Source organism: Eutrigla gurnardus, assembly GCF_963514095.1.
Source record: "Eutrigla gurnardus genome assembly, chromosome: 15".
NCBI lineage: Eukaryota > Metazoa > Chordata > Actinopteri > Perciformes > Triglidae > Eutrigla > Eutrigla gurnardus.
Window position 1 is genome coordinate 14,919,980 of NC_139938.1, and position 27,647 is coordinate 14,947,626.

Genomic DNA, 27,647 nt, shown 5'->3' on the forward strand with positions numbered 1-27,647 from the left:
CGTAAACAGTCTCCTTAGGAGATACAAACAAAGGCGGCTACCATGAGAGAGGGGGAGAGAGAGAGAGAGAGGCTGCACATACGCTTTTTGAATTTGCTATGATGAGAAAAGAAAAAGGGACATGGTTTCACAACACCTGAATGCAGAGATAAGCCTGGACAGCTGGATACAGTATTACAGTATTTGTTGTACTTAGGAAGAAAAGAAAAAAACATCTTGTAGGAGTGTGGATGAAAAGCCTTGACATGATTTAAAAATACTGGCTGCTGTCATGATGCGAGCAGACCAGCCGCCCCCAAAAGACCCGTTGAACAGATGTGAGGAGAAGAATGGGTTTAAAAATACCTGCTTGGAGGTGGATCCATGTAAGACTTTTAAGATAAGTACCAGCATATTCTAGCAGTTGTGAGTTGTGAATGTTGGCTCGAGTGTGCAGTCTGGAGGAGGACGGCCACTTGTGTTACATCACGCATACTAACAGAATTTAGGAGAACATTCGTGTCATAGGCGTGGGCTGAGGCTCCGTCAAAAAAAAAGAAATTGGCACCATGGAATGTCGTCTGGTACCTAAACGCACCCGCCGTCCTTAAAATATTTATATGTAATTTGTGCGGGATCACTCTCGGACATTGACGTTTCCCTAATCCAGAGGGTTATTCTTTCATTAACACCTAGAGATGTGTTAAACAGCACGCATTAATGAGGTGTTCTTAGGCATGCAGAGAGAATGTCAGTCTATTCTGCATGGCGTTAGAACGCTGTTCTTCTGGACTGTGCGGCGTTGAGCTAAAGGACAGTTTGATGCAGGTGGAGGGCGTGGAAGTCTGAACTCTGTGACCTCGTTTAAAGGGTCTCTCTACCTACTGGCCATCGCTGCTTTCAGGGATGGATCATGGTTTATTACAAGCCAATAAGATTAAAAGGACACTAATGTGGCGGTCAAAGATTGGTGTCATGTGGGCTGGATGTGAAACTTTAATCAAGCACTTTTGGCTTATCTGAGATCCCTATCATTGGTGATGGCAAATGAAGCAATAAGTGGAATCATGTGCTCAAGGAGCGAGCCAGATTTCAGGATATGGTGTGGATAATTTGAGGAAGCTGGGTTGGAGAAGTTCTCTCAGTGCTTGGCAACGATCGGGGTGTTGATGGGCACAGAGAGGTGGATCGGATGTTTGGTTGGTGTTACAAGGCAGGTGTTGATAGCTCCGAAAGCAAGTGGTACAGACGGAAATGCCTATGTGTAATGATTCTTTGCAACAAGGCTGATTGAGATTATTGCCAAACATCTGATTGGCCCCGATAATGTTTTGTTTTTTTGTGTCCCATCCGGGCTGGAAACAGTGTTCAGGTTGACTGGAGCGAAAGGAAAGTGAAAGTGTTCTGTGAGATGTAGAAATTGTGTGGGAGCAGTGAAGCCCAGAAAGTCACAGGAAGAAATGGCAGTTGAGGCCAGAGGTGTTTAAAAAAGGGAATGTGGTGTAAATATATACATTCCAGTCAAACAGTCTTGACCTTGAAGAGGGGCAGGCGGGTTTTGTTAGACTTGAGAATCGGATATCGTGGTGGAGATATCATCCAGAGAGATGTGTCGTTTTATCATTTCTTTTTTTTTGTGTGTAAAGCCTTTCAGGTGCAGAACTCTTACAAGATAATAATTTATAGAACTGATGAAAATGTTGGTATTAAAATACTGTGAAATTTCCATTTAGGTGCTTTTTGCATTGTGTGATTGTGCGTCTATATGGAGAGAAGACCCCTGTTCAGATTGGTTGTGGTCGATGTCTGGCCCCTCCCTCCTTGCCAGATAAATGCGTCGCATCTGTGACAGTGAGCACATTTCTCCACAGGTGCCAAAGAGGTGAATGCGAGCGGGAAGACGTTTACAGTGCGGAGCTCTCTGCAGCTGCAAGTGGACAGAAACGATGACGGAGTGGCCTACACCTGCAAAGTGGACCACGTGGCGCTCACACAGACACCGCAGCAAGCCACTGAAGTACTGGAGGTCCACTGTGAGTGTACAACGCATGCACATACTCAAGACACACACATGGAGTGTATACCCCAAGTTATGCTTCCCCGTTGACACAACGCAAGGGGGCTTACGGACCCCTTACGTCCTTGCGGACCCCCCTTACGTCCACCGCAAGGGCCTGACATGCACCTCCCAAAAATCCTAGACGTGCGTCGAGGCGATGCAACACCAACGCAGCGGCATTGGCTGTGATTGGTCCACTAACTACATCCATTGGATGCAGCTTTTCCGCTTTTCCGGTTTCCACTCATAAACACCGCCATTTAAACTTTTAATAGGCTACTTTTATTGTTTGCACCTTGTTTTATTGTCGCTTTTGCACAAAGAAATAAAACACCAAGTTCTGAAAAATTGTGGATGTTTAAAGCTGGAAGGTAAACAAATAGGCTATAACGAGGCTAACGACGATAAACGTCACAAGAGTCTTGGTCGGTCGGTCAGTCTTTACAAAAACCATAGCGCCCTCTACCGGTGCTGCATTGAATTGCATTTCGACACGTAATGCAGAACAACGCAGAACCATCACGGTCTCACGACTGCGTCCAAGCAACTGCGTGGCCATTGCGTGATCACTACGTGGAAGCATAACCGAGGCTTAAAGGAGCGGAATAGAAAATTACATGGTGACAGGACATAACTTCCTTTTACCGGGATCCTGTTGGCTGGCAAATAAAATGTCATTTATCAACCATGAAAAAAGCCAGGTATCGGGTATGACTCACGTTCTTATAATGACATAAATGTTCATGTTATATTTTATCAGAAGCTCTCCTAGGTTACGTATATTCAGAGAACTCGAGATTATTATAATTAGATCCTACTTTTCACCATTTGATTTGAGCCTGTCTGTCCTAGATGCTCCTCGTGTGCAGATCATCCACTCCCTTGCAGTTCCCCAGGAGGGCCAGTACTTGAAGCTGGAGTGTGTGTCCAAGGGAAACCCATCGTAAGTCGCTCATATTCAGTGTTGGTTTGTGTCGGCCTTTTATACAATGCTTCAGACAGGAACATGAAACCCGCCTTGTGTCTCTCTCACATCCTCTAACCTGCCAGGCCAGATCCTGTGATGTGGACAAAGGACGGGGGCGAACTTCCTGACCTGGACAGGATGATTGTAGAGGGGAGGGAGCTCACCTTTACTTCACTCAACAAGACAGACAATGGCACCTACCGCTGCGAAGCCGGCAACCACCTAGGGACCAGCAGCGCTGAATATGTACTCTACGTCTATGGTGAGTTCAAGGCTGAAAGGCTGATGTGTGAGTCATTGTGTTTTGTGTGATCACGTCCACGTAATCTTCACCAGTCACTCATTTGATGCAAGTTAGAGATGAGGAGAAAGGAGCTGCAACAGGATGCCTGGGACTCCAGTGATGCTACATATAAACAGGGGAACGTATGAAGCTCACAGGCACAAGCAACAAACTCCGCTGCAAAAAAGCAGGATTATAATACATCCTGATCTGCATACTGCATCAGTGCTAAGAGTGATTAGTGGTGCCATCGCTCACAGGGAAAATAAGGGCCTAAGGTGACACAAATGCCACCAACGCCTTTCCTTAAATAAACCTGCGTCCCAGATCCTCCACACACACACACACACATATATACACACCAAAAGGGAAATGTCTGAGGGAGGCACAATTTAGTGCTGCGTTGTCAGGAATATCACCAGGAAGGATAAGTAATTCCTAGTAACGCCAGAGGAGGTGGGGGATAAAGAGACTCGGCGTGAGAGAAAACAGATAGCTCGTCTTCGCTTCCGTTTCTCCACGGCCGTTTTTCTGTTGGCATTAAGGAATAATGCTTAAAAAATGAGCGGACGCCTCTCTGTTTTTGGGAACTTTGGTCGTGTTTGATGAGGGACAAAAAGGCTGGTAGTTTTTTGGCTAGAGAGACCATACAACTGGAGGCACGAACGAATTTCCCTAAGTTGATCAATAAAATATTACATTATTACCATTACGTGCTCCTAGGGGGGCATTTTCCTTCTTATTTAAAAACAGATCTCTTCTGATGACCATGAGAGAATGAACCATAGCCGATAGCTCTGCTTTGATTTCTATGGCTGTCCTTGTTGGATGTACAGTAATAAACAGAGCAGATGAAGGATGAAACAAATGCCAAATTTAATATTCAGGATTTTAGCCCTGATTATCCACTTGCCGACAGTTTTTGGAGACTGCAGACAAAAGCCCCCGATCAGAGGCAAATTGGCACTCGCTTCTGTGAACTACATTTATCCTGCAGTGTGAAATGTGTTTTTCTGGCCAATCAGAACGACACGATACCAGGCGAGAAATATTTATTTACCTCCAAATCTCTCTGCAGAACGGACCTTTCTGCCCCCATCTTCCCAACCGTTCTGTCCTCCAGTTCCAACATCCTGCTGTATTAAAGAAGTGTTGAAAGACAATTAACGTATTGGGAAGATGAGGTTATTAATCAAGTGAGAATTAGGATGAAATTCTCATAGACTTCCATGCAATCTGACTTGATTTGTAACTTGAGGAGTCGCCCCCTGCAGGCCATAGAAAAAACACAAATAACACATGTAGGTTAATTATTTCTCCAACAAGAAATGTTTGCTTCGGTATGTCTGCTGAGTGAAGTTAAGGTTGATAAAATCAAGGTAAGTACAAGGCAAAATCGAAATGTTATACAACTCAAACTTGACTTCTAATAATAATGCTGTCGTCTCGCTATATTTATTTTAATTTTATACTCATCCTACACAGAAGCTACTGTGACAAAACAAATGTTGAGATATACATTTGATTAAATCTTTGTGTATACTGCGTGAAGCCCCCACTAATGTAGCAATAACAACGTTTCCAATTATATTACCAAGATAAGTATAAGACAAGGTCACATGTAGATAAGATGGCAAAGAAAAGATGAAAAGACGACACGGTATATAGCAGCATATTGCCAAGGCAAAACAAAAATAACATTATTGTCTCTTTTAATATTGTATTTTAATACTTGTCCAATCAAACTATATCAGAGCCCTTTATTTGCTTTAACTGTAAAAGTTGTATTTTCCATATTTCTGTTCACATGCCATGGTGTCTGAGTCAACCTAACAATTCCTTTAAATTCCAGCTGAATGGAACAACCAGAACAACCGACGCACTTAATGACATTGATGTTATTAAACGGACAAATTCTATTGCTGCAAAAAAAAAGGCAATGGGTTGTGAGAGGGTGAAAGAGGCCTATTTATGACCCGTTCTTTTGGAATGGCACCCAGTCTGTTCCTATCCTTCATTAGTGATTAGCGCACCTTTTAGCCTTTCACAATTGCTGCCATAATTCTTTGAAAATACCTTTTTAATGGTTCCCCTCCGCCGGGGAGACGTTTTCCCCTCGACCCTTTTTGCCGAAGACGTGCACTTAGCTGCTTAGTGATTCACGCTGGGGCTGAAATGTCACGGAGACATGCAGGACAGCCGGCCCTGAGAAAAGTACCACAGCCAATTAATAGCCTCGAGCTAACCATAAAAGCCGAGTGACACAAACATAAAAGCCAAGGTGGTAGTGTAACCTCATTAACTTTGTCACACAATGTGTCCGTCCCATTTTTCCTGTTGCTTTAACATGTGACCGGGAGAAACGCTGCCTCGGACGAAGCGCTGTTACCAAGCCAAAAAAAAATGAACCGCGAGAGCGTGGGGATGACGGCGTGGCCACCGTCTGCCGAAACCATAATTGCAAACCTGGTATAATTGGCAGCGATTCATTCGTGAAATGACTTTCTTCATTTGGTGGTGAGAGGTTCCCAGTGTCCAGCCTCAAAGACATCAGCCAACATTAGCTTTCAAGGTTAATCCCATCCTGTTGCTGCAGAAATGACCCTCACATTCCAAGACGGAGCGTATTAAATCATAATGATGATGAAAATATAGGGATCTGGTTCTCTACCTAATGTGAAATTGAGAAATGTTTCTCCCATTACAATATTATTGCATATTGCATCAGTCTTTTAATGCCTCGGCTGCGGTGACAGCTGTGGCCGAAGACATGATGTTTTCAGGTTGTCCGTCCAACCAGTCATTCCAAACTTCATATCTCGGGACTTCCATGAGGACATTTCTTCAAATTTAGCATTAACCTCAACCTGAATTCAAGGATGAACTGATTAGAATTTGATGGTCACCGGTCAAGATCATTCTGACGTCATGTCCATCAATCTCATGGTATCTTAGGAACGCATTTCTTCGAAATTTGGCACATATGTCCTCTTGGACTTGGACTTAATGTTGTTTAGATGTTGCACTTTTCCCAAGATATACATACTACTCCCACCCATGCAGAAAAAGTCTGAAAATAGCCAAAACATACTAATCTTTTCCTTGATGCTCTATGCAGCTAAACAGGTATAACACAGATGTGCACATGAAACATTCAGCTATATTTACATGAGTTTCATTAAAAGTCAGTCATATAGGTTGAGAAATTTAGTAGTGCATCACTTTGCATCAACGGTGTCATCATTGCAATGTAAAATGTGCTTTATCGTTCATGCTTTGAATTTTTTTGGAATTTTGCCCTTTTTATGTTTGTTCTTGTATCTGCCCCTATGTGAATTCATTTTTTTTATTGTTGTTGTCGTATTGTTTTTGTGTGTACGTGTTTGTGTATCCCCTCCACCAGACTTCCCCACAACCCAGCCTCCATCCACCACTCCCCCCCTACATCCCATCCCTCCAGATCCTACCGCTCTATTAGGCTCCCAAGCCTCAGACCCCACAGTCACTGGCAACAGAGGTACAGTACCACCCCACGCATCTCCACAGCCCCCTCAGCATGCTACTCTGTCGTCCCACTTCCCTCTTACTTTCATTCTTCTGTCCTATTACTTATCTCTCAGCCGTTTCGCTGCCTCAAGCGTCAGGACACCGAGACCTGGAAATCATCTGATGATAAACTTGCTTCCTAACCTTTTTTTCTTTTTAACTCACTCTTTTAGGACCGTCAACAGAAACTGTATCTGTTTTGAAATCTACCTGTTTTATGTTTTGACATTGAGGACATTCAGAATTTGAAAGTCTCTAAGACACTCCAGGTCATTGTATTCAAGAAGAGTTTATGTTCAAATACCCCATCCTAATCTATCCCCATGGCATTTCAAAGACTACAGTACTCCTGTCCCCTGAAACCTCAAAGAAGCAAATGTCATGTCCTACTGAAAATGTCTAGCCTCTGGAGATGTCTCATCATGACTCCTAATGCTGCGTTCAAGCTCTGAGAATTCTGACTTGAAAAGCTCTTTTTCCAAAGAGATAACAGCCACAACATGGGCATATTACTGCTTGTTGGTTTCATTAGATAATCTATTTCTGAAGAGTGTGCAGTATAAATTAAATCATCTCTCCGCACTAAAGCATTTTTTTCTGACACCAAAATCCTCATACGGAGTTAATACCTCACCAAGTCTGGGACATCTGTCAACAAAATATTTCTTGGCTCAGAAACCTCACAATATGGGCCCAAAAGGTTAGGTGGTGTCGGTCTGGTGTGTTGCCAATCAGGTGGATGTGTTGTTGACTCTGTGCTACAACGACTAGCTGCTTAAATGTCAGTTTTCTCTGACGGTATTGTCGAATAGGGAACCTGGTGACATACAGTTTACCTCTGGAGGAATCTTTGTTGCATCTTGGGAAAGGTTGGGGGAGGAGGTGGTATTGAGTGGCCCATTGTGTAAACGACTGCTCCAAGTTGCATCCAGAAGGTCACCGGTGCCTGTCATGGCAGCAGCCCAAGAACCTGCTGGTGGTCTCTGGAAAAAAATGTTCTCAACGGGGGAGAAATACTGATGACCTGGGTGATAAAAGGAATAATTTGAGAAACTTGAGAATGCTGCCAACACAGTAGAGTTGAAAGAGTGAGGAGCCTCGTCCGTCCTTGTGGTGTAGGTCACTGAGGTGGTCAAAACGCCCTGGAGTCATAAATTGCCAGATTGAGGAAATTTACCCCAAGGTGGTAACATTTCTGAATATTGTTTTGTGGTTTTTGTTGACTTGTCTCTTCAGTCCGTCCGGAACACCTGAACTCAAGGATGAAAGGATTAGATTTTCGAGGTCAAAAGTCAAGGTCTCATCTATCCGTTCATTTTAATATCAGGATCACAGAATATCTTCGATTTTAGTGGTCAAATGCAGTGGTTTTGTTAGACTATCTCTTTGTCAAAGAGATAGAAATTTCATCATAATTACGTATTACTTGTTCTTTAATTATAACATGTGGGTGTATTTAAGGGTGGAGTCTTATATTTTAATCCAATACAGTTATTGTCAAATTAGATTTTGGAGGTCAAGGTCACTGTGACCTCAACAAAAACTTGATTTGACCTTTACTCAGGAATCCATGTGCTAATTGTGACAATTTCACACAATTATCTAAAATGATAACATGATGAAGTGATGACATTTTGGACGGACATGGATGTAATTCTAGTTTAAAATCAGGAATGGAAGTCAGCTTCAGGAGGAGCAATGTCTTTGTGGTTGTTGACCACTGAACCAGCTCTTTACACGTGCGAGAACTCCATGTATGGAGGGCTGTGGCCTTCAAAACATCTTATGATCATGTCTCCCTTGGTGTAGTTTAGGGTGGTACGACATGAATAGAAGTGCCTGGGGATATTGTTGAGCAATCCAGCCAAAGTAGCTTCTCTTAATGCCGATGACGTCATTCTGTTGTATTTTTGTGATTTCCTGGTCGGTCCATGTCCCAACCATCCTTCAAAATGACTAGATTTAAGTTAGCAAATGACTGACACGATTCCCCTTTGCAGAGTTTAAGTTTGCTTTAAAAGGAGTCGGATGAGTTCATTCAACAATCCGATGGACATACCTCCCACTGGAGGTGTTCTGTCTCCGACTGAACCGGCTCTGCATTTAAAAGAGACAGCTGGTCCGGGCATCTGACCATGCTGCCTACTAGAAGCCTCTCTATGGAGGCTCTCTGGTACGACCAAGTGAGGAGGCCCAGGGGCAGAATAAGAAGATACTGGGGGGGGATTACACATCCCAGCAGGGCTTTGAGAGCCTTCAGAAGGAGCTGGAGACCCTGGCTGAGAAAAGGATGTTTTTGCATCGCAAATGAACAGATGGAGTGGATATCACAAACCTCTGGGAAAATATACTTGCTCTAGACTATTAATCTATTCCTCCAAAGGGTATCTGTGTAATCCAAACATTTATTCATGGTGAATGTAAGGATTATGTGATTTAACATAATTTATTTTAAGATTAACCTTCATAATTCAAAGTCAGCAGAGTTAGATTCTCTTTGTCTGACTAGTTTTCTCAGCAGCTGTAAAGGAAATGATTACTTTCACCCCCCCAAAAGCCCTCAAGTGGATCACTCAAACGTCTGTACAACCAACTAAGAACCGAGTTAAAATAGTTTTTTGTGAATTTCGAGTTCGTCTAGTGATTCTGTCTTGTTGCCCACTGCAACACAACAACAATAACGCTGACACAGCGCCGTGTCTCCAACAGTAGAGCGATATGTCAATCAAAATTCTTGAGTGACGTTTCAATTTAAAAACTATTGTGCTGTGATAGGCTGTATGCAAAGGAGCCTGCTCACTCATATATCATCTTAATCACGGTTTCAAACTTATTTTTTCCTCCCTTAAAATATAAGCAAACAAAATTCTCATTGAATAATATTAACCGAAGATCTCCTTTGTCCTAAATTCTCATCATTTCCCCTCCACTTCTCTCAAGCGGCGTCATTCATGTGCATTTTCTGTGTCCGTTTTCCACAGATGTAACCGAGTTTACCTTGCCGCCGCCTTTCTCACTCCCTCTCAACATCACGGTGCTTCACAGTCACATTCACTCAGGATGCGTTCCTCTTATCGCCGCTACTTCCTCTAAATTACCATCTTTAAAGTCCTTCAGCCGCCTCGACTCCTCGCTCTACCTTTTTTCCTCCGCCGCTTTGCTTTCTATCAAAGCGTTTGTTTCCCTTTCCGCTCTCACTTGCTTCTTCTCTTCTCCCCTCACATCTCTGTGAAGACCCTTTTAGATAACAGGCATCCACATGTTGTTGGATATTCCTCATCAGCGTGTCTCTATTCTTCTCTGATGTCTGTTTGTGTAGCACAGAGACACAAGAAAAGCTCAGCCTCTTAGTGTATCTTCAGGGAATCTAAATATCAGACTCCTTCTCTGTGTCCCTAGTCACAGGATACTACACTATCTGCTTTCATGTGTCTACTTGATTTATTACCAGGTCTTTTCACAGGCTCTGGATGAAAGCAAACAACTGTGAAGCTGTACCAGCCCCGTGACGTTTTGTCTTTTTAATAAAGTTGTCTTCTTGAGATACGCATGTGTAGGTTCAGCGCTGCAGCCTGTAGTCACATTATTAGCATATCATATATCTGATGAGCTCTTTCAGGTGCACCTTTCTGTGTTCTGCTGTCTTCCCCTAAACTTGCCTCCTTCCTCTCTTGGCTCTTCATCAGCACCACAAACAGCACAGGATCACCAGCTGAGGCTTCGTTCAGCAAGAAAGCTGGTTAAGAAAAATAAATATACAAATACATTTTGTCACAGGAGGGACTGGTGTACAATTTATTGGTTTTCTTTGAATGGATGACCACCCATCAAATCCGCTAAAAATAAACTGGAAAGTTAGAATATCTGTAACATTTAATTGATGAGTTTTGCTTTGGGTGCATAATAATCCTTTTGTAGTGTGAGCCCTTAAGAAAATCCCTGTTACTATGTCAGCCATTGATATTGGCAGTTTTAGATGGTCTAATACCGCGTGTCAATGTAGAAATAATTGGTTTTAGTGGAATAATTAATTCAGAGGTGGGTTCTCATACCTTCTGGGGTCAGGGACCCCTTAAGAGAAAATTTTCCAAGGACCCCCTCTTAATCGTTACACTAATTAAGCATATGCTTATTACCATTTTGGCCTCTTAGATGCCATTTGAACTATTTGATCTTTTAGCTTTTCAACCTAAATACTTCAGATCTGTTTCATAGTCAGCAGTATTGCGTTGAGTTGTTTAGTTTGCGTTTACAAAAATATGTTGTGTGAGCTATGAAATGTGATGTTCATTTCCAGTAATAGCTTACTCAACTTTTGCTGACTTTGTGACGCCAAGTATTAGTGGCCGACACAATAATGCCCCAACGAGAGCATTTTTCGTCCTTGCAGGAATATTAGCTAATAAATATTTCATAGTGTAGACTGCTCTAATGGTAAATGCAAATTTGACAGTCACCCATGCCTTTAAAACTAACTGTGGTCGACCTTTGGGGTGAAGCCAGTGTAAAGGTACATAAGAGATTCCTCTTGTTTTTCATCCGGTATTGTATAATGCCAGGGCTGATGCATAACTGCAGTCTGTGATTCACATTATTAATGAAGTGCTGGCAGGTATGCTCAACACACACACAGTGATTCCGTGGCCCAGCCAGCCTTAATGGCTATAATAACTCTTTCGCTAAGTATCAGAGGTCTATGCAATGTCATCAGACCCCCTCTTTCACGAACGCACACACACACACACACGCCGCCTCTCCCCCCCACCACCACTGAGTTCTCTAAAATTTGCCAAATGCTTTTTCATGGCGTGCAAATTAGCTTTGACCTTCTGAAGGTAGAACCAAGCACAAGGGTTTCTTTGGTGTTTCAAATATTTACTATTCACATCTCATAATGAGTATTCGTGTGGCCGGCCACAGCCCCGTGTATCCGGATACCGCTGCAGAAAAATGGCCCACTGCAGAGAAAACAGCAATTATTCATGCCTAGTGTCTCTTCCTGCGGAGAGGACTGGGAAACTAAAATAATACCCATTCACTTCCTCGCAGAGTAAAAGTTCTCTTTTCTTTGGTCCATTAGTTGTTCCTTGAGAGGAACAGAGGAGAGAAGGAAGGATGTCCACCTACAACCTTGAGCCCCTTAATCAAAGTGTGTACCATAATGTGGAATATATTCTTAAATTGCCTTAAATTGATACCAGAGGGCTAGCTGCTTTAACTGTCGGCAGGGAACATTGGAGGTTACCATGGCAATCCATAACCATCAAAGATTTTTATCTTTGGTACTGTGAAGATAGATAGAAGGGATTTTTCTACTCTTGAAGTTAATAGCGCTGGCTGCACACTAGGGGGAGGGGAAGAGGGCGGGAGCGAGGGATTGGTCAGGTTTCAGAAGTCAGATTTCTCCCTTTTCAAGAGTGCGTTGAGCCAAACGCTGCATATGAATAGTAACACATTAAAACAGAACCACACGTATCCTGTTCGGCCTCCTGAGGCTCGAGCCAGCTGATCTGCGGTCGGACCACTCAAATATCGACCCACTAATCTTACATTAGCTGCCTGTTTTAGGCAACATGACATCAGCTGATGACGTCCTTCTACCATGAACAACCACATGCAAAATCATTTTTTTGTATGACCTCTGAAGATATTTTGAGATATGTCGTGGCGGTGTAACACACATCCTTTGTCATGTGTTGTTGTTGTATATCCATCAGTCAGAGGTGGTGTCTAAATGAGCTAAAGGGGGACGTTGATGTTTTTAAGAATCAACACTGAAAATAAGCAGCCCGTTGAATTTGAGGAGGTTGGCATAAAAGTTTGCATTTGTTCAGCTCATTATTTGTTATTTTTTGACAGAAGAGGCTTCAAAAACACAAGCCAAGTACACGAGAAAGGTAATATCGTACAAGTAGAAGTACGAAATATTAAATATTAGCTATTCATTTTGACATCTACCTTTACCAAACGGCACATCCTTCACATTTTTAAAGGGTAAAAAAAAGCATTCATTCAATAATATACTTTTCAAATTTAGGAAGACTGTATTTCATTTCAGTGACTATTGTGGTAGCCCTTTTTGTAGTATTAAAAAGGGCAGTTCCACTTCACAGGCAATGTATTTCACCCCACATTCACCTATTCAAGCTGCTTTAGACCAAGGACAAACCTTTTGTGAAAATTAAATTAGGGAAGGGACGGTTTTCATTGCTTGGAGGGATTTCTAACTGCTTTATTCCATTGCTATTGATCTTGTTTCAAAAGGGGAGAACAGGTTAAGCCATATGACGAGCAAAATACATATATTCTACAGGGGTGGTGTCCGGGGCAGCTGGTTCGTTGATGTGTTTAAACCAGAAAGGCTAGTTTTCTGGTTGCAGCATCCCCGGGGGGATGAAATGGTTAAATATCGAACAGTTCCATTTCCTCTTCCACTCTCCACCCTTTCCACCATAAAGCTGAGGAGCACAGGAGAAATTAAAACATAATGCAAAGGTCTTTCCACTTATTGCCGGGCAATTATTATTGATGGCCTGTCACATTAACTCGCTTTGGGGAAGAATTATAGCAACAATTTGGAACAAAGTGTAGAACGAAAAAAAATAGCAATCATTAGATCCTGGGGCTAGTGTTATGAATTACTTGTAATAGCCCTTCTATTCATTAAATCTCAATGGCAGGGGAAACATTCAGTAATCTTCAAGAGGCACTCACATGCACACACATACATGCACACACACAGGCGAGGTCGTCTTATTTTCATGTGTTGACATGAAGCTTTGTTTGGTCTTTTATTCATAATTCTCTGCTCGCCTCCCTCGGGGGGGATCGTTGGGCTTGTGGCGGCAACTTGCTTCCTCCGAGATCACTCATGTCTGTGTGGGCTAGTGCTGCTAATGCTGTTGGCTAACGCAATGCAATTCTCCCCAAAGCAACCAGCAACATAATGCTGTTTACGTATATCTGAAACGCAGCAGCGATATACTCAAGATTACGTTGCAACAGGTGCAACATTAGTGTCGGCCTTTTCCTTTATCCTATTTCACTGCTTGTGTGGGTTTTTTTGGTTGTGGGTTCTGCTGAACACGGAGTTGCTTTTATAGATCGATTCTCGTGTTCAACTTAATGAATTTGTATGATTAATTATCTTGCTTTGCTTATAACTTCATGCTGTTACCCTGCTGACCACAATTTCTTTTCATTTCGAGAAGAGAGGAGGTTGTTGAATATTCAGTGTCCTGGTCCATGTGTGGGCTTTATTGAATGATTAGCAGAAGTAATTTGTTTTCAGAATCTAATTAATCCACTCTGACCCAGCAAGCAATAATGTGCAGAATACACACACTCACACACACACACACACACACGCTGTAATATAAGTCGGTAAGGTCTCCTTTTTGTCTCTCTACGTCTCTCTCTCATGCATGGCTGCATGCATTGAAAAGTGTATGCACATGTGTCTTTCAGCCCTTCGCTACAGCCTCCAGGGACTCTTTCATCTTGGCAGTAGAGCCAGCATTAGATGCAGATTGGTGAATTTCCAGCCTCAGCCAAAAAGTTGGGCATAATTGACTCATCGAACAAGTGAAGTCTGCAGGCACTTTTCACCACTTTTCTCTCTTTTACTTTCTCTCTGTTTGCAGGCATTTCTTTCTTTTTTTCTCCACCTTCAACTTCCCATCACTACGGCAGAATTGATGCAGAGTAATACGTTTCTCTTAATGTCTCATAGCTAATGATGTAATGTGCGGTGTCAGGCCATTCAAGGTGAGGCATCGTGGCTTTATTTATTTGTTGGGCCTTTTTGATCACAGTTCATGTCTGGTTATCAGACTGTATCTAGAAGAACAAATTCCCTATAATTTGTGTTCTTTTCTGGGAAAGAGATTTCCCAGAAAGATTTCTTTTCAAAAACATGTTGTTTGTCCAAAGTGGACCTAAGGGCTAAAGAAATACTATTGGTCCATTGGACCCAATAAAGACTACAAAACCTTTGCTTGATACCATTTTAATTGCGTTCAACTTCTAACTGGCTTGCATACGACAGTTATTTTTATTTTCCTATTTTCCTGTCAGTACTGATGCTCTGGATTAAAATGTATTTAACTCCAATTCTAGTATTTGTCCATGGTACGACACCTGTCATTATATGCGTTACCTTTTATTATAATATTATTATTATGCTAATAATGAACACACCACATGCCTCAGTAGATGTGGGAATGAGCGGATGTGGAGTTGACTTCCCTTGTATTTTCTCTTAAAAGAAATAAGACAAAATATGAGAGAAATTTAGGAGAATGTTGCTGCATGAAGCCAATTATCTCAATAATGAAATGTAATTTTAAGTGCAAAAGAACTAAAAGAAAATGTACTCTCTTTAACACACACACACACACACACACACACACACACTCAAAGATTCCCTGCCCCTCACCACAAACACAAGGACACTGCAGCTCTATAAGCCCATGCTTAAGGTAGCTGCTGCTTTATTGATCTGAGCAACTGAAACCATTGCTTTACAAAGATGGAAGGAAAAAAGTGTAATCCAAATGAAGAAGAAAAAAGATGCCTGTGGGGTACAAGAAATAATACTAATAATGACCAACTCAATACCAAAGGGGATGGGGGGGATGTATGTTAAGCTACAGTATAAGAAGGCAATTTGAGTTGCGGATATGATTCAAGGACGCTGCATCTGATCAGTTGAGATTGTTCATTTAAAGGGCTTTAGATGAAAGGCAGTGCAGGCAACGGTGCCTGAGAGACACTGTAATATCTATGTATTTTTGTTAAATTTAGTTTGTTAAGTTAGGAAAGCAACTTCCATCTAGCCTGATGTTGCCTTAGACGTAAAAGGAGGATCCCTGTGACACTGCATCAATACTCTACTGTATCAGCCTCAACCAAAACCCCCAGGACTGAAACAGTGCAGCCCGATTATGACCTGATTGAAGAAGGCTGTCGGCAGGTTCTTCTTGTCAACTCATCATTTCTCTCCAGCAGAGTCATTGATGGAATATTTGAGCTTTCACTTGAACGATAATATTCCTTCGCACATCATTTCGCAATCCTTGTACCACCTTTTTGGAACCAATCTAGGTTCTAACACTTGTCAAGTTGCCACATTTCAGAACAGTCAGCCATTCCCTAAAACATACTAATACTTTTATTTTGCTGTGTTTGACATCCTTTTCAGAAAAGTCATAATATGATTAATGTAATTTAATTTGACCAGATAACATAACCCCACGTTTCCATTTCCAACCTTCACACATCCTCTTGAAAACCCCACACAGTATCACGGTCACATATCCTCTTTCAGTAACCCCCATCAGTGGAACAGATCAGATGAGAAGCTAGTGGGGCAGTTTAACACCAACACTTCTGGTTTAGTCTGGCCAAGCAGTGGCTCACAGAAGCCATGAACCCCCTTCATTTATTAAACAAGCCCCAACTCGCAAAGCCAGGTGACAAGGAGAGTGTTATAAATATTAAAAGAGGCGTTTGCTCTTCCACGCTCCCATATTAAATCGCACGGAGAAGAATGTATGTGCCCTTATTAAAAGATAATGTGTTCTGGACCCATAAAAATGTATAACCCTCCCCTCTAGATCCCTCTCCTCCTTGTCTTCTTCCCTTGCCCGTATTGCTCCAATTGAAATGTCTGCTTTTTCCCATGCATCAACTTTTTCATTTCCTTTGGTACGGCCTCACTGTATTTTTCTCCTTCCATGAGTGGCAGTGGACTACAACAGAATACATAACATCACTTTAGATGAACCACAGCACTGGTATTAAAAGTATTTACACGTTATAAGTTGGCTTCTGTTCTGGAAGTCTAACCTTCTATAATAAGTACTCACCCCGAGTCAGCTTGAAAGATGTCCTAATCGATTTTGAATTGCTCCCCTATGACAGTGTTGATGAGCCTCCGTGATGGTACGCTACCATCATTTTTAATAATTTTATTTAACATTCATCTCTTTTTGTTAAAAAACAAAAGATACCCACAAACCAAGGTCCAAATCGATGTTGGCTTTGTTGCTAACAGCGAGCTACAGTTTAGAGGTCGAGTAAGCTCATTTCTTTTAAACTCCCCCACATTTTTTTTTTTTTTTTCATTTGCAATCTTGAAGTTTTCGGCCCCCACTGACGCTGACTCGAGTGACATCACTCGAGGCAATTTTTCACACTTTATACTGCCCTCTCTCTCTACAAAATACAACTTCTGTGGCATCACAACGCATGAAAGCACCATAGAAACTTCTGAAACCACAGCTGTAGCATTACAGAAAATGTACTTCTGGCAGAGCTTTAGTGCTATGCATGATTCAGTAGTGCTTCAGTCCAAGCTGACTTCAGGGGAAGCTGCTGTCTTTTCAAAGCAACCTTTCAATCCTCCTGAGAAGATAGATTTTGGGTCGAGTATAACTTTAACATGACAACGTGTTCTGGAAGCGTCGAGGGCTTTGACTTCCAGCCCGACCTCTTGGACGCGACATCATATCGCGTGGCCACACCGCGTAGAACTCCATAGGCAGACATACGACTTTCATGGCTTGTCCGTCATGAAGCGCAGAAGTAGAACAGTCGGTGTGTGTGATGGTTTAAAAAAAAAATCCCTCATTGTCCTGACAGATAGAGGTGAAGAGACACAACCATGTGTGTAACTAAACGGCCGAGTCCTCGCCCTGCTGGGCCGAGCCGGGGGAACATTCCTCCACTCTCCGCTCCACCGGCCAAGCAGAGCTGCAGCACAGTGAAACCTCGCCGCACGCCTCCGTGTGTCTGAGCGCGCGCGTCGCCACCAGCGTGCGCCCGTCCGACCGGGAGGCAGCGGAGCGCGACGGCCTGGTCACTCAGACCATGGAGAGTTATGGAGCGAGAGCGAGCCAGCTGTTCAATTTGGCCACATGGGCGGACACGGGAAAGAAGAGGGAGAATACTGAAGAGAAACGGTGTCGATATACAACGTGCGCTGTATGTCTAACCTCGTATCGATGCTTAGCCTGCTCATATTCCAGCTAACACACACACACACACACACACAAGCACAGAGTGACAGGGTGGTATATGGCATGTCCTAGCACTCGGAGGAGGATAATGAGATGAGTGTTAATTTCTCAGGTGTCATGGACCGATATGAATAATACAGACGATTCCATTACCCATCTCCCCCACCGCTGTCACTGTTTTTTCCCCTCCATTTGTCTACAGTGGACACTGTCGGTACGCACTCTTAACTTAAATAACCTGCAAGCTAGACTTTGTGGGAGAAAAAAAGGAAGTGAGGTGAATGAAAGACATTTCTAAATCAAAGGAGAACTTTGATTGTTTTTGCATGGCGTGAACAGGCTCATCTTCACCCGTTCACGACTCCGCCGTTTTTCCAACAGCTAGGGACCTGCAGCGACTCTCTAACACCCAATTCATTTTCCTAACAACAATACTTTCTTGCCAAGACACAGAAAAAGATTGATCTTTCCCTTTTATTTTCTGTGTGATGATTTATTTACTGTGTACTACTCTTCTACCGCCGCCCTGGTTTTGCATGTCGGGGACTCCTGCGGCTCCGTGGGGGTGATCCTGAATTATTCACATCCTTTTTTTTCCCCCCTCTTTCATTCTCTTTTTCCTCCAGTTTTCAGGGCAAATGTGTGTCTGCCTGTAGCCGCTCTCTGTGTCATTGTGGTGTCCGTCTCTCTTCCTGTCTCTCTCTCTCTCCATTTTATTATTCTCAGAGAGCTAGGCAGCTCTGCTCTGACTGCATGATGTGAAAGGAGAGAGGGATGACAGCAGCTCATTAGAGCAAGAACGAGGTGGAAATAATCTTTTTCTTCCTCGCTCCGTTTTGTATCGTCTCGTCTGTTGCCTCTGCCCCGACTCCCTCACCTCGCCAAGCGTCGCCTTCATCTGCTCTCTTTGTTTCTCTGTCCGTCTCTCCTCAGATCCCAACGCTCTGGGGCAGCATGGCACTGACCATGCCTTGATCGGAGGAGTGGTGGCCGTAGTGGTCTTTGTCACCTTGTGTTTAATCATTGTTCTGGGAAGATACCTGGCCAGGCATAAAGGTAATACCATGGTGGACCAGACCTGGGTCTCTCAAGGCTCGTGCAGCTAGTGGAGCATGCTTGTCCTATTATATATCAGAGTCCCTCCCCTATTCCCAAGATACAAGTGTGCTACATTCCTGCAGTGACTGAAGGCTTAAAGGGCGACTACGGTATTTTTCAACTGTATTTTTCTCGTGTTTTTGTCTAACTAACTAATAGAAACAACTATTTCTGAAATTGGTCCAGTATTGTTCTCTGGCTGCGAGCCGGCATCGTCATTTACGCCCACAGAAGTCATTATTCTATTTGTCCGACATAGAAAGTCTCATTGTGAAATTTCACGAGGGAAACACGAGCGCCGGCAGGGCAGAGTTTGTCTTCGTGGAGTACAGAAAGTGTAGCTCGGTGTTATCTAACAGAATTTCACTGTTATGGCTGAATATTTAGACGACTTTTGACAGCGTCTTGAATTCACTGGTCGCCTGGTATTTATTAAAGCGAGTGTCTAATAAATACATACATAGAAATTGGAGGAGAGAGGTGGGAAACAGGCAGATGTGGGTGAACCAGCTGCTGCAAGGCCGTGAAGCTCCGGAGGCTGGTGCTGATCCCGTGGGTGCCCCAACCCTGAAGATTGCGATCTCTTCGCTGCCCGATATTCAGATTTCACGATGAGAATTTTTCTTGAGCGGTAGTTGAACACAATAACAGACAGACTGGATCAAGCTAAAGGTAAAGAAAGTTGTTTTATTTCTCTGTAGGGTCCTTTTCTTAAGTAATAGCAGTCCGTCAGTGGAAAGAAAAGCACTTGTCCTAAAACAGACGCTGCATGATCGCCCTGCAGCTTGTTTGTTGGCTGCCCGTTTCATAATTCTGCCTCGATACTGGACCAGTTTCAGAAAATCGTTGTGCCCATTAGGGTTGAAAAATTCCAAAGTCAAGCCGTAAGTCCTGCAAACATACAGCACTGATGTTCCTTTGGCAGTGTAAACACAGCACTCATTAAGTTATTATTTATTCTATTCCCCGAAATGTCATGATATTAATATTCAAAAATAAATGCGATGTTGGGGAGTTGCCACATTTTGTGTCAAAAATGGCACCTTGTTCTCAGAGTGATAATTAATAAAAAATATGTATGTCATGCCGGAGTTATACACGTATTACTGCTAAAGAGAGAAAAACCCCATTGTTGATCAGTTTCCAACACTGAAGCTACCAAATTGACTTCTGCATCACATTATTTGGACGTTAACAATGAAGTTGTTTGTTGATGCAATGTTTTTTTACACACTCTGCTGTATTTGCATATCCTGTACTATGGTAGCCTCTTATCGTTATGCTTATGAATTATGTAGCATTACTGATGTTGTCTTCAGATGTGTTTTTCCGCCCGAGGCGGTCAACAACATGCGGGGCTGCTCCCTATATTTGTTTTTCTTGATGCAGGTTTGTTTTTGGTTTTCCTCAGGAACGTACTTGACAAACGAGGCCAAAGGGGCGGACGACGCACCCGACGCCGACACAGCTATCATCAACGCCGAGGGCAACCACGCACACGCAGAAGAAAAGAAAGAGTACTTCATTTAGACTGCAGAGGGAGCTCTCTCCTTCCCCTTTCTCTGTATCTCTTTCTCTCTCTCTCTCTCTCTCTCTCTCTTTATCTGGCCCCTCCCCCCTTTTTCTGCTCCGCCTCCAACCACTGCCCCCCTCCCCCGCCGTGTCAACAAGGAACCCGCAATCAGTCCACAGACAGAGAAGTTCCACAAGTGTTTTCCCTGTTATTGCCTTTTGTCTATCTTTTACATATCTTTCTTTCTTCGGCCGCTGGTTTTCACAGGCAGCTCGCCGTCGCTGCCGAACTTGTTTCCTTTTTTTTTTCCTCATCTTTGTCCTCATCTTTGACGTGAATGCCTGGAAAGTCTGTACATCCACCACGACTGCTTCTTACATGAGCGTTTCTTCGTCTTCTTTCTCCGTTTCCCCCCCGTAAAAAGCAGCGCCCATGAACACACACTATATCCCGTCCGTTAACACACACACACACACACATACACACACACGTTCACAGACGCCATATCATATATCACATCAACACGGTGCCTAAAAATACAGACGCCATTGAACTTCTGTCAATGCCTTCATGTATCGTCTGTCAGTAGCGATGTAAATGCTTTGTGTTTGATGGGTTCGACTGGACCGTCATTTCATTGCTTAGCTTACAGCTTTTGATTACGCATTGTGACTTTCTTTTTTATTATTATTTTGATGAAGATCTTTGCTGTTTACGCCTTATACATGTCTATCACACTGAATACGGTACTTTTAGATCCACCACCCCCCCTCCCCCCAACCCCCGTCCCCTCCAAACAGACTTGTAATTAAACAGTTGACCCTTGTAAGATAAGAAGAAGGTTTTGTGTAACACTGTAGCAAGGTTTGTCAGATGAGTGTATAAAATGGTTTTCATTATTAGGGTTAGGGGTAATAAAAGGGGGTAGTGTGGTATTGTTTAGAGCAGATAATACACACAGATGCTAGATGAAGCGTTCCATCAAATAAACTCAATCAAGTGTAAAAAGGAAAAAAAACACATTTGCTACATCTGCTGTCCCTATGTACTTTTGTCTGTATATTCCTGCACTGTCTAGGCTGCAGTTTAGCGAAAACACCAACACCTTCAGTGTCCTCTTGACAGCTTACAGTAGTTTTGTGATTCACATAATGGGTTAAAGGTGTACAGAAAGAATCAATCTCCTCTCTCTCTCTCTCTCTAAACGCTGTATAAATTGTATTAATCAGTTCAGCTTCTCGCTTTGAATATGATTTTCCTTTATGTTTATGTCACATTGAACTATTTTTAAAGCTTAAGGACCCTGTGAAATGTAAAATGTGTCATTAGGAGTTAATAAACTAAGTACACCGTGACAGTATGAATATGAAATTTTACTGTTAAATATATTTTCCTCGGTTTTTCAGTGATGTAATTTTCATTATCTGACGATAGTCGCCTCTTGTAAGCTTGAGGTCCAGGCAGCTTTTCCACAGTGGTACGTATACACACTTCTGTTCATTTCCTGGTTCACAGATAAACATTCAGTCGTACTGTTACTACAAAAAAATAAAAAAAATAGTCATGAATTCAATTTGACTAAACTTCCACCTCCAAATTTCTCTTAACAAGTTTCTAACAATTTGGTTCAACTTTATTCATCACAAACACATCAAGTCCCTCAAACTGCATAACTACCGCTTGTTATTTCCATTTTGTCGGTCGCTCTCCATGAACTGAACTTTAATTTCCATTTCATGGGGTCTTCAAGCAAAAAAGAGAGAAAAAAAAAAGAAAAATAGAAAATAAATAGTGTGCGAGTGCTTGGTCATAGATCTGCAGGGGCCTCCTTTCCAAAAAAACTGAAGACAAATAGAGAAGCACAACACTGTCTGAATGAGTAACTGTGTTCCTTTGCCAATAACTGGATCGCCTTGGAAATGTTTCTTTATTCAAATAGGTGGTGGAAAGATGACGTGGCTGTCTTTGATTCAATTCTATGGGGGGTAAATACAGTACATCTTTTTTGAAAATGTAAGCTAAAACATTTTTTTATTAAAAAAAAGTTTTTAATACTTTTGGTTTAAATTGTTCTTAGCTCCCTGCTGTGTATTGTGTCTGCTAAAAATGTGATTGATTGTGAAAATTGCTGTTAAATTCTGGATTCCTTCAAATTTGTATATTAGCCACATTATCTATTTGACTACTTTTTTCATTGCATAGTCCTTATTGGAAAACTTTTTAAACAAATGCTTTGTTTTTGTTTTGGCACATAAAAAAACATTGGTCGTGTACATAATGTGTGAAAACTAAACTTTGGTAATACACATTGGCATGTTTTTGTTTGGTTCATATTTTTTGATTTATTTGATATGAAGTTATTTAAGAGAGCACCAAGATGAAAGTGCGTTTGTAATTTAATTTCGGAGAGCGGCGGCAGTCTGCGTTTGTGGCGGGCTCTTGGGTGCTACAGATCGGAAGGATTGTTATAAATGTGATTAACGAAAAGAAAGAAAAAAATTACAAAGCTGAACGGAAAGGAGAGGAAAATGTGTAACTGTCTTCACTAAATTGGAATTGAAATGCGTTCGAGGAAACATTACCTTCAAATTGCAGGTAATGAAAGTGTCACACAGACGAAGAAATGAAATTTAACCTTGTAAACAACATCTGTTTTTTCATATCCCCCCTGCCATTTGTCTTTCATCAGTTTGCAGGAATTTGGCTGATTTACTGGCCTGTGAACGAGCCATGCATACTGTGGCTTCTGGAACTAAAGACTTAAAGGAAAGGCACTAATCTGTTAAGAGGGAGCAAATTATTACCAAGGGCAATAAAATAGTGGGGCCCAGCTGTCTCCAATACGGTGGCCAATTTACAACATTATGCAAATACGGTCAGCAAGTAAGGTCTTTCTGTGTGTTAGAAGTCGAGCGCTGCTGGAGTTGGGAATCATTAAACCCGTCACCGCTGATGGAGAATTTAGGTTGCGTATTACATTTTAAAACACGTTGTAATTTGTTTTAAAAATGCAAAAGCTTTGCCACAGTTAATATATTTTATAATTTTAGTGCACTTCAATCAATATACCACGACAGGATTGACTTCAGCCTCACCACGTTCTCGACTAAAGGGTTCCAGCCTGGCCCTGGTCTTTAGAAACCTTCTGTATTACAGATGGGTATACATGCATTTATCACAGTGATGTCTTCTTTTCTTTTTTCTTTTCTACTTTTCTATCTAGTTATTTTCGTTGTGTCTTCAATCAGTGATGGTGTCAATCAAATGATTCCGTTGCTTTATGCCTGTGTGTCCAGCTTTGAAATGAGAGGGCGGTGGCACCGATTTGTTGATTCAGAAGTTGTTATAAGATCGTTATACATTAAATGAACACTCATAAATAATCAGGTCTGGGGCAACGAGTTGGTATTTAGAAATCAAACAGGTGTCATTTACTGAATTATGCACTCTGACTAATTTGATGAATATTTCTTAGTAAGTATTGAAATGTGTGTTTTTTTTTGTTTTGTTTATTCTGAAAACCACATGTAAATATTTGTTTTGACATGGCACTTAAGGGGCTATTTTGTTGAAAATGGCTTCTTTTTTTCTTTCTTTTTTTTTTACGATAGTTAGACCAAACCTGAATCCTTTTCTTGATTTGTTTTTCAAACAGCCTGGCACATCATGTACTATTTTGCTATGATTGAATTAACTGTCATAGTGCCTAACTGTTACGTCTGATTTCTTTTTATGTTGTCAGTTGAAACTAAGCTTTAAACTTGTTGCCTCCTTGCTTTTCAACATATATCACTCTGGTTAATATCCGCTGCATCGTGGGCCTCTAATTTCATCCTGGTGCCGAGACAGTAATATCGCTAACGTAGCCGTGGTGCCATTTTTCACTGGAGTTGGGACTGGTGCAGCTGAGATTTTGAGATTTTGGCAAGAAATGACACCCAATCTTGTGTGGCGGTTTTCATGTTGACAGACCTCTACAAAAAAATTAAAAAAAACAGGCAGTAATAATAGAAACACATTTCACTGTACAAGTTACTGTCAACGTTGTGCACTCATATCATTATGTTATATAACATAACAACATATCACAAGGTTTACGTGTCCTGACATTTAAGTTCAACTTTGAAGAAGGGACATGAGAGCATCCTTGGGTGAGGATTTTTATATGTGGGGAGCTGCCTCCCTCCTGCCTGGCATTTAACGGGGGCTGAGATGAGTTGGTGTAATTGGTGATCATTAAAGCTTGTCCAAACTCCACCTGCTGATACTGCACTACGTATTCATCCTGCTACAGACCTTTCACCACGCTGCACTGCCCCGGGAGATCGCCTCTGGTCACAAAATATTGCAGTCAGTCGGTGCACATGCCTGCAAATTTCGCCCCAAATTGGGTTTTCAATTTTCCCCCAGTTTCAAGAAAATTAGAGGCCCTTATTAACTGAAATGACCAACAAAAAACCCTTGTTTAAAAAGAGGGATGGATATGAAAGTAATGTCACTTTGAGTCATAATCTCTCTAAAATGCTTTTTTTGGGGGGTTTAATGGTTTTGTCTCCACAGCAGCGATGATAGCGTGACAGGGCTCTGTCTCTCCTCCCCTTCATTTGCTGTACGTCTTTGTTCCTCTGCAATATTGACAGTAGAATCAATCAGCGCCAATCTCCATATTGTCACAAAGATGACAACAAATGACACAATCGCAAGTAGATATGTTTTTTTTTTTGTTTGTTTGTTTTCCCTCCTTTTTGTAATATCTCTTTCTTTTCTTTTGCATCTCAGGAATATATTTCATTTAGATATATATTTTGTGTTTTCGTTTTCTGTCTTAAAAATGGGGACTTGTGAGCACTTCTCACTCTGCTAGTCTCTGAATGCTGACACCATGTATTTGTTGAGTTTAAGATTATCACAATGTTAATAAAGTTATTCAGTGATTCTTCAGTAATTCTCCCATCTTGCTGTCTTTTGGGCTTCTAGACTTAAGACACAAGTCTTTTGATACGACCGCTGACTCACTTATAAATATGCTGCAAATAATCACACGTTTGAAGAATGATAGATTGTGTTTGTACACAATGTTACCTTATTTTACCTTATGGTATGTAAGCAGTTCAATGCTTTTGTCCTCTTTCATAATGCTTTTTTCTGTGACAACAAACATCTTTATGTATCTAAGAAAGGAGTTAGAATGCATTATCACAGAAAATACAAAACATCCACAGTGAAGATCAGAATTAATGCCCTAGACACGTTAATTCATTTTCTGGCAAAAAAAGGTTCAATATATAGCAACATAATGGAGGTGTTTTTCTCCCATTGTCTGTGGGATTTATTCTATTTAATTTAGAGGTTCATTGTCGTGTATGAAATGAAAAATTATTGAATAAATAGTTGCCAAAACATCTGTATAAGCCTGATTCTATGTTTCGCTTTGTTTTTAATCATCGTTTTCCTTCCGGAAGCCTCTTAACTTACCGAGAGATAAGTACCGATGAGGCGCTGTAAATACTGCTGCTTCGGAAGCGTCTGAATTTGTTACATACGCAGACAGACACGTTCCCAAAAACACGAGCAAGCAACAGGCAAATGCATGTTTATGAATTCCCACTGACAAGAATAATTCAAGCTGTGTGTAGCTCCCCTATCTGTGGTGATGGTGTTATGATGCCGTTCATTTTGTCTTTCCACTGGTTGAGCTCTATTTTCCCGTATTAATCGACTGCAAGGCTGTAACTCTCCTCCATATGCAGCTCTACCTGTGATTTGCATGATGAAAAAACTTGAATATTAGTCCCAGTAAATCAGGTCGGAGTAATGCAGGAAAAATATATTGAAAAGAATGAGGAAAACCTGTGATACGTGACATTTAAGTCCATGTGAAAGAGGAAAAAAAGTCTGATATGTGAACTTGAAAGACATTTCTCATACATAATTTTCTACTCAAACCAATCCCATGTCCAATATGGAGCGAAATGTAAGCCACAGAATTATATAGTGCTATAACGACTACCATTTCTTTAAGTTTTACTTCTTTTCTTACAGATTTAAATGCACAGTTTAAATCCCTAAAACTGAAACACTTGAGCATAATAGGGTCTTCGGTACTTGTGGTCAGATTTAGGGTGTTGGTCCGGGATATGGCTATGATCTGGCGATGGTCGGGTGAAAACCCATTAAACCGCGACCATACGACCTCCATCATTTCTGCTCAAGCAGCATCAGGAGACTGAAGAATATGCATAAATGTAAGGAAAGACGGAGCACATAAAGTCGGATATGAGAGCATTAAAGAGAGAGACGGAGAGAAGGTGGAAAAGAGCCAGATAGACGGGAAGGAGAGTGTTCAGTGAGCCAGAAGATGATGACTGAGGGGGGGGAATTAAGTAATGGCAATAGGACGTCATGTTAGACCGAAGAAAGCAACTGCAATCAGCCCACCTGTCATGAGTAACTGCAGCCTGAAGAGGGTTGCACTTTTACAGCCGAGGTGTGATTCTCCTGAAATGTGAGGAATCAGTGAAAAACGCAATTACCTCTCAATCTACCAGAGCGGTTTTGTAAATGGGACGACCAGACAGAAATATTCCCACGCGGATTTTGTAGCCAAGTGTTTGCATTCTCTGAGGAAAACGATGTTCCAACTTTTCCAAAGTAGCTGAACGTTTTTTTTTTTTTTCTTTTGTAGTGTTCTGGTTTCATTCGATGGTGCAGAAGAAGATCGGGACGGGGGGAGAGGTAGCAACGTAGCAACCTAGTCCACCCCAAACCCTATAAACTTATATTCAACTCTGTCAACATGATGCTTCATGGCCAATCACACATTAAATGTTGTAAAACGTTTTACTGTTTAATTGTATAACATATGTATCAAAATAATACAGCAACACACTGTAATCATAGCATACTGTAATGTTCTGTAGTATTTATTTTTTTACTGGCTACTACTTTAAAATGCATAGTATTTCTACTGTTATTATTGTAATCATAATGTAAAGTAATTGGAAAGCACTATTGCAGTAAATTGACTCCCAGAATACATTGCTTTCACATTAATATACAGTGTAAACCTAATATTGTAGGTCACTGTTGGAGTTTCAGTGTAAAATGCAATAATATCCCATAACCATATTACTCCCAAAAAGTGCATCATTTTTAGAAGTAAAAATCTGTTCAGAACTGCA

The 27,647-nt window shown here is 41.6% G+C and overlaps 1 protein-coding gene across 3 annotated transcripts in view; it reads left to right on the plus strand.

The window, feature by feature from the left end:
* cadm2a (cell adhesion molecule 2a) overlaps positions 1–25,405 on the plus strand; it is a 184,121-nt gene extending 158,716 nt beyond the window's left edge. For 2 of the 3 annotated variants that reach the window (XM_084029703.1, XM_084029704.1), the window contains 6 exons: positions 1,851–2,012; positions 2,891–2,981; positions 3,089–3,267; positions 6,692–6,805; positions 18,789–18,911; positions 20,365–25,405. In XM_084029703.1, the coding sequence (XP_083885829.1) occupies positions 1,851–2,012; positions 2,891–2,981; positions 3,089–3,267; positions 6,692–6,805; positions 18,789–18,911; positions 20,365–20,483 (788 nt within the window). In that variant the 3' untranslated portion in view covers positions 20,484–25,405. The remainder of the gene's footprint in view (positions 1–1,850; positions 2,013–2,890; positions 2,982–3,088; positions 3,268–6,691; positions 6,806–18,788; positions 18,912–20,364) is intronic. The other variant, XM_084029705.1, reaches the window with a different exon arrangement.
* Positions 25,406–27,647: the final 2,242 nt, after the last annotated feature.